This window comes from Lipotes vexillifer, unplaced genomic scaffold (assembly GCF_000442215.2).
Source record: "Lipotes vexillifer unplaced genomic scaffold, Lipotes_vexillifer_v1.1 scaffold216, whole genome shotgun sequence".
NCBI classification, from domain to species: Eukaryota; Metazoa; Chordata; class Mammalia; order Artiodactyla; family Lipotidae; genus Lipotes; species Lipotes vexillifer.
In genome coordinates this window covers 3657249-3667412 of record NW_006779100.1, presented here as the reverse complement: position 1 = coordinate 3667412, position 10164 = coordinate 3657249, and the positions used below count along the sequence as shown (strand labels likewise).

Genomic DNA, 10164 nt, shown 5'->3' with positions numbered 1-10164 from the left:
ACTCTGCCAGTGGTGGCGTTCAGCAGCTGGCCTGGGGAAAGGAAAGCCCTGGCCCTTGACCGTCTTCTTTTTAGAAAAGGCACCATCTCCCTGGGAGACCTCTGGGCAGGCTTGGGGGAGGGTGGGGTTGTCTGTGAACCTCTGGGCACAAAATAAGTGTGAGAGTGTGGGGTGCTGTTTTGTGGGCCCGTAACTCGCAGCCACCCTTTGGACAGGACCAGGACCCCAACAGGGAACTGTGGGTGCCTGGCAGAGGCACGGTGGTCTGGGTGGCTTTGACCCTGAGGCCTCCTGTCAGGGCATGTCATGGTTTAGAGGGCCTTGAAGAAACTATCTGAGGGGGGGCGAGGGGAGGAGAGAAGGGGTGTCCCTACCCCTGATTAGTTAGAAACTCTCTCCTTACCCAGCTGCAGGCAGGTCTGGGGATGGAAGGGCTGGGAGGAGAGCTTGCCTTCTATCTGTCTGTCTGTCCGAGGCTGTTCTGCACCTCTGCTGGGCAGACGTAGCAGTGGGGGAGGGCAGGTAGGACTGGGAGGGGGTTGCTTAGTAGACACTTTATCAGGGAAGCCTGGATTTTGGTGTTGTCTTTGTTTCTAGCTTACTCTGTGACTCATGGCAAGACTTTCCTCACTCTGGGTCTCAGTTCCCTCAACTCTGAGGCAAAGAAGTTGGAGTAGAAATGGTTTTTGAGGACTGTTCCACTTCCAAGTCTGTGGTCCTGATTCTGGGCCAGGGGGACACTGGGCAGCATTAGCAAGGCAGTTGTCCTTTCTCTGCTGCATTTGACTGTTTGGCTGGAAGCCTCTGGATGTCCAGTGGGCATGGGCAGGAGTGGTGTGTATCTATTGTGTTGGGGTGCCCAGCTCCCACCCCCAGTCCTCATCCCACAGAGCCATTTGTGTCCCCCTGGAATCTCCTTTTCCCCTGATCCAGAATACAGATCAGGAAGAGGCAGGTGGTGAGGTCAGGAAGGTGGGGCGTGCAGGGTGCTGATGAAGTCTTGCTCGTCCCCCCACCCCAGCACCTAGCATGGTATCTGGCACATCGCAGGCATTCTTCAAGTGTCTGGATGCTTCTCAGGACCCCAGCTGACTCTTTGGGGCTACCCCACACCCCAACCCTATGATGCATGGAGTGGCATTTTCAGTTTGGGACCTGTAGCAGCCCAGGTAAGAGGCTTGAGGGAAACCAGCAGTTTGGAGCCCAGGCCCAGAGCCACCTCCTTGGTGTATGCTTCCTACCCAAAGTCGTAGGCTTCTCACTGTGATAGGAGCCCTGCAGTCCCAGCCCTAAGAATGGGGTCGTGGCCTTTTTGTGGTTGGTTAATTTGCAGGGTCATGGAGGTGAAAGGTAAGATGCAGCCTAACCCAGAAGGGCCCTGTCCTCCCTCTGCTCACAGGCCTGGGCACACGGGACAAGTGTGAGTATGCTGTGAGATGGCTGGGCATAGCATGGCTGCTCTGGCAGCTGGTGCCACCTCATTAGGCACCGTCTGTGTCCCTGCCTCCCTTGGGAATCCAGGAGAGGGCCAGGGGTCGGGGAACCCTGGAGAATGTGTTTCCTGCTGCTCCACTCACCCTGCCGCACAGTCCTGGCTTCTCTGTCACAGGCCTGCGCCTCATACCACAGGCCTTCAGGCAGCCTTCCCGCTTTGGCAGCCCCAGGCACAGGCGTGAAGACCTCAAGATGCCCATCCTGCAGGCACCTTGAGTGAGCAAGGCTGGCCACCAGCTAGGGACATTTGGGAACCTGCAGGCTCATTTGTCTTCATAATGTAGATTGTGGGGTGGGGTGAGTGATGGGCTGCTTCTTTTACTGAGGTATAACACGTACAGCAAAGTGCCTCTTTCTTATTGTTCAGCCTGATAAGCTTTTCCCCGTGTATATACTTCTGTAACCACAACTCCAATCAAGAGGTAGAGCATTCCTATCACTCGATAGGGCTTTCTTCTGTCAACGCCCCCCAAAGGCAACCGCCATTCTGACCTCTATCCCCATGGATTACTCTTGCCTGCTTTCAAGATGGTGGGCTTCTCCCTCTTGTCTAGTGAAGATCTGGTCCCTAGATAAGAAGAGGCTGGCTCCGGGCCCTGGAGGTCACCAGTGGCTTTGGGTGGTGACATGTATTCACCTTAGTAGAGGCCTCCATGGGGTTGGTGCTGGTGAACATTATCCCAGGACCCCTCCTGCCACTTGCTCACACATACCAGATGCCCCCCACCCCACGACTGAGGCAGAAGCCCAGGGGGAAGGTTGGCAGGGTACTGAGGAGGAGACCACATCCCCTAACCCTTCTGCCCTGAGTTTGGTCCTGGAAGCCTATTTGGGGGCAAGGGTCCCTTAACCTTAAATTACAATAGCCATTTGACTTTCAGAAACCCTTCCTGGCCTTTGGCTTAGGAACTGGCCTAGATGGGCCTTGGGGGCTCCTGCTTGGGTAGGCCCAGGCCCCTTGGACATAGGGAGTAGGTAGTAAGGTGACCCATCTGTGTCATCCAGAACTGAGCTGGCACCAGTGTGCCCCAGACCAGGACAGTGTCCCCTGCCCACCCTTCCTATTTCAGGTCACCGTGGAAGAGAGGGAGAACCCCTCCCCCAGGCTGGGAGAGTGCCGAGCAGAGCCTTGGACCCCTTTCCCCAGATCCTGGTCACTGCCTCATTCAGGGGCTCACCATGTCTGGTCTGGCCCTGGAAACCAGGCCAGCCTTCCCAGGTCTGGTTTCTCCGGTAGGGCCACGGGCTTGGGGTGGAGGCCTTAGAGCTGCCCATTTATGATCCTGGCCTGGGCGGCTCCCTCCTGACAGGAAACCCCACCATTTCAACAAGAGGAATTCAGGCTGCGTCATTTCCAGCTTCCTGGCTGGGCTGGCGGAGGGGGCTGGCAGGCAGACCCCTGACCCAGTGGTGTTTGGGGGTGGGGGGGGGAAGGAGCTTTCCATGCCTGGGGGGGCCTCACCGTTTGGGTAAAGCCAACACTAAAGTTTGCTCTAGGGCTCCCCCTCTTGGCACAGATGGCAGGTCCTTTCCTTGTAGGCCCCTCAGCCTCCGAGGAAGGTGTATGGCGGGTACCTCCTGCATCCCTCTGCCCTGTTTTGGGGGGATCCCTAAAGTCCAGACCCAAAGAACTGAGCCATCCTCCTTTCACCTCCTGTTTCCATGCCGTGGAGGGGACACTCACCACGGCAGAGCTCAGGCTGTATCCTGACTCAGTTTCCTCACAGTTCTCTGGCGAACACTGGTAGAAGTCCTTGCAGGGAAGGGTATGAGAATTGCCTTCTGGTTGGAGAGGCTCTCATTACCCCAAGCCTGTCCCCTCCCCTGGTGGGGGCCACTCTGGACAACATGAGCACTAGGGGCGAGGCAGAGAGCCAGTCCCCACCCCCTCACCCCCTGCCAGGACCGGGCTTCGTGAGACAGGCCGGGGGGCCTGGGCAGAGCACAGTGTCCTGCGAGAGAGGCTCCCTGCCCCCACTCTCCAGTGGCACACAATGGCTGCTTTCTCCCCGTGACCTTTCTGCAGCCTGAGCTGTATGCAGCTGTCTCCTCCCCCTCTCCCAAGGGGCCTGGGATGGGTGGCATCTCCCCTGCCCTGGAGAAGGACCCCAGGAGTTCCCATCCTGCTCTGGTCCCCCTTCTTGCTTCTAAAGTTCACTTCTCCCCAAGGAGTGGAGAGTGGCTCCCATGGCCCTCGCCCACTTGGGGCTGCAACAGCAGCTGGTGTGGACATGGCATGGTCTCCAGCGTCTAAATGCCTGGGTTCACATCCCAGCAATCCCACTCATTAGCTTTGTGGCTTTGAATAAGCATGCTAACCTCTTTGAGACACTGCTTCCTCATTGGTAAAGCAGGGGTAGCATTTCCCGCCTTGCCTGACTGTCATTAGAGGTACCATACTTATGGCACCCAACTGGTACACAGTGGGTACTCAGTCAGTGTTAGTTCCTTTGCTCTCTCCATCCTCCTTAAGAGGGGCTCCAGCTCGCCCCATCACTGGTGGTGTCAGGAGACTCGGTCACGAAAGGGGCTCTTACCTGCCAGGATGAGGACAGAGGTGGGAGCCCCCAGAGGGGTGTGATGGGTCAGGCAGGTGAGCTAGTGGTTCTAAAAGAAGCCTGAGTGTAGGAGAAATGTGGCACTGATCTGGACACAGGAGTGCCTAGAGATGTGTGGCATGCAGTCCTTGGGGACTTCTGCCTCCCTGGGGCAGGGCTAGGGTGGCAGCCTTGTTCCCTGGGGAAAGGCTGTGGAACTGGTCGCAGTGGCTGCAGGACAGGAAGCTTTGCCCGCTGAGTAGGCCCTGGGGACCACACCTCCCCAGAGGGGCAAAGACATGTAGGAAAGGGCTTGGCTCTGATGGGAGTCCCTCCCACCTCCAGAGCTCAGCGTCCTCATCGCTGGTCCAGCTCCCAGAGCCTTGGGGGACTGAGTGAGCAAATGTGCGTGGAGTTCTAAGTGTAGTGCGGGCCCAGGGCGGTGTTCAGGAGGCCTCACCCATGTCTGGCTGTGGCTGACCCTTCCCCCCACCCCGGCAGACCCCGGCTGGGCCTCCATCAGCAGGGGTGTGCTGGTGTGTGACGAGTGCTGCAGTGTGCACCGGAGCCTGGGACGCCACATCTCCATCGTCAAGCACCTTCGCCACAGCGCCTGGCCCCCCACTCTGCTGCAGGTACGGGCTGTGCCGGGGCCGTGCTTCCTTCCCCGTAGCGTGTGCTGAGCGCCGGCACGTTTCCCCCCCCGCACCCACATACACAGCTGTCTGGATCCCGCCGCTTCCGGCAGCAGCACCCACCCAGGGCAGAACCCAATCCTGACCCTCTCCACCCGGGTGCCGGCCCACACGGAGAGGAGGCTTCCAGGACCGGAGTCACACAGACCTGGGCTTTCACCCCAGCTCTGCCACCTAGTAGCTCGGCCATGTAGTGTTGAGTTTAACGTCTCAGAGCCTTGGTGTGCCCACCATGTCACCCGAAGTGCTAAGCAGGACCTGCATCCTTGGCTGGGATGGCCTGACTGGGTAGGGGTGCAGCAGTGCCAGGCGCACAGTAGGCCTTTTAGTACTGTGTCCAGCCTGGTGCTCGGAGGTGTTCCCCAGCGCGCAGTGGGCATTCTCACTCTGGCACCTCTTCCCTACAGATGGTGCACACACTCGCCAGCAACGGGGCCAACTCCATCTGGGAGCATTCCCTGCTGGACCCCGCGCAGGTGCAGAGCGGCCGGCGCAAAGCCAACCCCCAAGACAAAGTCCAGTGAGTCGGGCTTGAGGGGTGGTGGCTGAGGTTGTGCACTCAGGGGCAGGAGCCTGGGAGGTCGCTGGGCAACAGGCCTCTCCCGCTCTGCTCCCCATTTCCTCCTGCGTGCCCCATGCAGCCCCATCAAGTCAGAGTTCATCAGAGCCAAGTACCAGATGCTGGCTTTTGTGCACAAGCTGCCCTGCCGGGACGATGACGGAGTCACCGCCAAGGACCTCAGCAAGGTTTGCGGGGCCCCACAGCGGAGGGCTGGGCCTCTCCTCTCCTCACCCACAGTGCCATCACCACTGAGCCCTAGGCCCCCAAGGCAGCCAGGTCAGGCAAGCACGGTGGGCACGGTGGAGGGACGAGATTGTGTGGTCAGGCCGCGTGTGAATAAGGCCCCTCCGCTCCCAAGTGGACACACGAGGCTAAAATTCTTCAGCTGCTGCCCGAAAGGCAGAAAACTCTGGGCAGTTTCTGAGCCTCCCAGAGCCTCGGTTTCCTCATCTGTAAAATGGGAAAGAAATAGCATCTACCACAGAGTCAACAGCTGTGGTAGGTGGTGACTGACTGCAGCTGTGATTAATGGGCATGAACTCCTAGTGAGAAGCCCTCTGTCTCCTCGACAACCTAACTTCAGCTGGGCCCCTTGGAGCTGGTAGGAGTCCCAGTTGGGCCTGGACCAGGGGCCGAGGGAGGTGGGAGGTGGGAGGTGGGAGGCGGGAGGTGGGAGGGGGGAGGGCCCCCCCCCACACACCCGTTTGTGGCACACTCTGCTCCTCACAGCAACTCCACTCGAGCGTGCGGACGGGAAACCTGGAGACATGTCTGCGCCTGCTGTCCCTGGGCGCCCAGGCCAACTTCTTCCACCCAGAGAAGGGCACCACACCGCTGCATGTGGCTGCCAAGGCAGGGCAGACGCTGCAGGCCGAGCTTCTCGTAGTGTACGGGGCTGACCCTGGCTCCCCCGATGTTAACGGCCGCACACCCATTGACTATGCCAGGTGAGGGTCCGCTGAAGGGTGAGGCTCGGGTGTGGGGAGTGGGCTGCGGCTGTAGGGCTGAGCCATGCCCCCTCCCCACAGGCAGGCGGGGCACCACGAACTGGCGGAAAGGCTAGTCGAGTGCCAGTATGAGCTCACTGACAGGTTGGCCTTCTATCTCTGTGGACGCAAGCCGGGTGAGCAGTGTGTGGGGCGGGCTTGGCTGGGCCAGGCAGGTGGGACCCAGACACACCCCAGCAGCAGGTGCCATGGTGACAAAGCCGGCTGGGGAACAACGTTGCTAGGCAACTGGCTCCTGTGAAATTGCTGCAGGCTCTGGGCTGCAGCGTGTTGGGGTAGGGAGTGGGGGCGGGCATAACTTCCAGCCAGTTCCCGGGCTCTTGGGGGTGGCCTGCCCTCCTCCCTTCCCCTGTCACTTCTGGGTGCCAAGCCCTGCTCATGGCAGTGAGGTGGGCTCCCAGCTGCTAAGGCCACCCAGCACCAGTGACTTGGCATTTTTATTTTTATTCAGATCACAGGAATGGGCATTACATCATCCCACAGATGGCAGACAGGTGAGTGCCCACCTGACACCCCTTCCCAGAGGCGGCTGGATGCCCTGTGGGTGCCTGACCCCCAGAGCCGCCCCCACCCCCCAACTCTTCAGCTTTAGGGGCTTGGGACCCCCCACCCCCATTCCCCTTCGGGGCTGGAGGCACAAGCATATCACAGTCCAGTCCTCACTCCCTAATGCTGGGCCCCAAGGCAGGTAAGAAATGTTGACTCAGCACACGGCCAGCACAGCCTAACCCCCATGGCTGTCAAGCACATGGGGTTTGAGTACAAGAAACAGCCCCCCTAGGAGCAGCGGATCACTGAATTCTGTTCCCAGTGGCACTGACCCCAACTGTAAAATCTTTAGACAAATTTTTGCTCTTCAGTGAAAAGGTGCTGGGCCCCGGGAGTTTGACTAACTTTGGGATTCTGCCAGGCCAAAATTGGGCAGGGGCTGCGGGCCCAAGGCCAGTAGAGGTGTTTCTGCCTCTTATCCAAGAGGCCCCAGGAGCTCAGCCTCGGGGTCGGGGGGGTGGGGGTGGTGGGGGGATGCTCACCCAGCTCACAAGATGGATGCTAGCGCCACCTGGTGGCTGCCCGCGATGGCTAAGCTGTGCCTACTGGCCTGGATCTGGAGAGGAGGCTCCCTCCCTCTCCAGAAGCCAGTGGGGCCAGATGGGTATGGTCAGACCTGGGCACCTCGGATCCCTGAACGCCCAGATCTTCTCTTCTGAGACCCCAAGACACCCCGCTACTTTTCTGGTCTGATTTTGCCTGGTGTGTCTGCCTGCTTGTGTGTGCATTGTAAACGCATTCTCAATGAAATGTTAACCAACCACCTTCCCAGTGCCAGCTATTCTTGCCGCTGGACCCAGAGGTAACTCAGGTGTGATCCCTACCCTTAAGGAGGTCACAGCCAAGAGGGGAGGCACCCTAGTCAGTTGTAGTCCATTGTGGGGAGTGCAGCAAAAGAGGCAAAGGCATAGACGTCAGAAATGCTGTGCCAGGAACTACAGGCCAGCTGTGTAGCTGAAGCATGTGAGAGGCAGGGAATCCCAGGAGCAAGACTGGAAGAGAGACAGGGCAAGAGAGTGGCCGGTCCTGAGCCCCGACAAGAGCTGAGACCACCCCAAGAGCAGAGAGGTTCCAACACGGACATGTGGAGTCTGCTCTGCCACTTACTGGCTGTGTGGCTTCAGGCAGGCTCCTTAACCTCTCTGAGCCTTAGTTACTGCTCCTGGAAATAAGGGTGACTGTACCTATCTTTCTGGGCTTCTGAGAGGATTAAATAAGATAGTGCCTGCAAAGCATTTAGCGTTTTTATTTCGTTTATTGGCCGCACCGCGTGGCTTGCGGGATCTTAGTTCCCCAACCTGGGCCCCCCGGCAGTGAAAGCACCGAGTCCTAACCACTGGACCGCCAGGGAATTCCCTAGCATATTTTTAAGTGAGCTTTTTGTTGAAGTGTGCCATACATAACCTGTTACTATTGAAAAGTTCTTAAGGCGAGGGGTAGCGCAGCCAGATGTGTCAAAAATACTTTGGCTTCTGGGTGAATAAAGGGGTGCAGGGGCAAGACTGGAAGCGGGAAGATGGGTGAAGAAATGTTGCAAAAGACCAGGCAGGAGGATGGAATGGCAGAACCTGGGGAAAGCCTGGCTAGGGCTTGAGGGTGAGGGAGGTTGCAGGTGACCCCCAGGAGCTGCTGCTGGTGCGGTGGATCACTGAGAGGAAGAGCGAGCCGGCTGAGAAGGGGCTGGGGGGAAGATGAGTTGTGCTTGGTACACTCTGGGTCTGGCGTGTGCACGGCGACGGGTCTGAGCTTGACGTGGGAAGGCATTTGCTGCCCTGCTCCTGGGTAATTGCTGCCTCTGTCCTGTTCTTCCCTCTGCTGCCTTCCTCTGGACTTAGATCTCGGCAAAAGTGCATGTCTCAGAGGTATATGGTGCCTGCTCGGGAACAGGCTCTGGAGGTTTGGTGGGGCAGGGAGGCATTTGGTGTGCAGCACCTGGGGTGTCGTCTCCCTGGGATCCCTGCATGTTTGGGAGATCACTGGCAGGGGCCTGGCCACCACTCACGTCTGGCCTCTCCCCTCTTCCCCATTCCCATCTTCCTCCTTCGTCCACAGCCTAGACCTGTCCGAGTTGGCCAAAGCTGCCAAGAAGAAGCTGCAGGCGGTGAGTCTACTCAGGCCCCTAAGGCTTGGAGCTGCCTTCCATCTCTGACCCATCCCCGTCCCTGCGATGGCTCCCCCTTTCTCTGACCTGGTGCCCTTTTCCAAGTCTTGGACCTGCCCCTCACTCTAGTCTCCTCAGTCACCTGTCCTCCACCTCCGCACCCCTCGGCTTTGACCCTGGCTCTGCCCTCCTAAGGCTCCCAGGGCATGTGGCACATCTCTGGCTACCTGGGCACTAACCAGTCTGCTCTGGTCTCCCTCTGCCTCTCCCACCTCGGAGCTTGGCAGGCAGACCCCTATCCCAGTTGCCAGTTCTGAGACTGGGGGGAGGGCTGGGCGGCACAAGGGACACACAAGTCGTTTTCGACATCTTCTAAGATCCCAGTGAGCTGGCTTGCTTGGCACTGGGGGGCCAGTTGATCTGACAAAGCCTGGGTCCCCGTCTCCGCCTCCAGCTCAGCAACCGGCTTTTTGAGGAACTTGCCATGGACGTGTATGATGAGGTGGATCGAAGAGAAAATGACGCTGGTGAGCCGGGAGGGGATCGAAGCATTGGGCAGAGGGGACAGTGCCCTTCCTGCTGGGGAGGGGCTGGGACCTGGTGTGGCTCTGGGGTCCTTTTACTGGGACTAGGAAGAGATACTGGGGGCTGGTCTGCTCGGCAGGCCTGCACGTAAGCCCTGGCCAACTGTGAGCCCAGCCAGGCAGGCAGAGCATGCTGAGCTGGAGGCCGCCAGCCTGCTCCTCCCCCCAGCCCCCTGGACTGGGGCTCCTCTGCTCTGGCTGCCTCCCACTTTGGCTCTCTCCCCAGTCCCACTCCGCCCCCTACATCCCTTCCTGGCCACAGCCAGATTCCAGCCCAAACTCCCGGTTGATAGGGGCTGGCGGGAGGGAGTCGCCTCGTTCTGTTTCTCAGTCCCCAACCGGCCTCTCCCTGACCCAGCCTTACTTCCCCTGTCCGGAGACCACCCCTTTCTTGAACACCAACACTCGGTGGGCATGGGGAGGAGCTCGGAAGGCTGTGCTCCTCGCTTTCCCACCTCCACCCTGTGGGCCTGGCCACCTCGGACCATCCGCTCCCTGCCCCTCCCCCCCAGTGTGGCTGGCAACCCAAAACCACAGCACCCTGGTGACGGAGCGCAGTGCTGTACCCTTCCTGCCCGTTAACCCTGAATATTCAGCCACGCGGAATCAGGTGAGTGGGCTGGACCGGGGGGGGG

The 10164-nt window shown here is 59.2% G+C and overlaps 1 protein-coding gene across 3 annotated transcripts in view; it reads left to right on the top strand.

The window, feature by feature from the left end:
* The window catches only part of GIT1 (GIT ArfGAP 1), a 15703-nt gene that overhangs the window by 1354 nt on the left and 4185 nt on the right, over positions 1 to 10164 (top strand). For 2 of the 3 annotated variants that reach the window (XM_007452444.1, XM_007452446.1), the window contains exons 2-11: positions 4533 to 4666; positions 5134 to 5246; positions 5368 to 5473; positions 6018 to 6235; positions 6317 to 6411; positions 6747 to 6789; positions 8680 to 8706; positions 8897 to 8945; positions 9400 to 9472; positions 10042 to 10139. In XM_007452444.1, the coding sequence (XP_007452506.1) occupies positions 4533 to 4666; positions 5134 to 5246; positions 5368 to 5473; positions 6018 to 6235; positions 6317 to 6411; positions 6747 to 6789; positions 8680 to 8706; positions 8897 to 8945; positions 9400 to 9472; positions 10042 to 10139 (956 nt within the window). The remainder of the gene's footprint in view (positions 1 to 4532; positions 4667 to 5133; positions 5247 to 5367; positions 5474 to 6017; positions 6236 to 6316; positions 6412 to 6746; positions 6790 to 8679; positions 8707 to 8896; positions 8946 to 9399; positions 9473 to 10041; positions 10140 to 10164) is intronic. The other variant, XM_007452445.1, reaches the window with a different exon arrangement.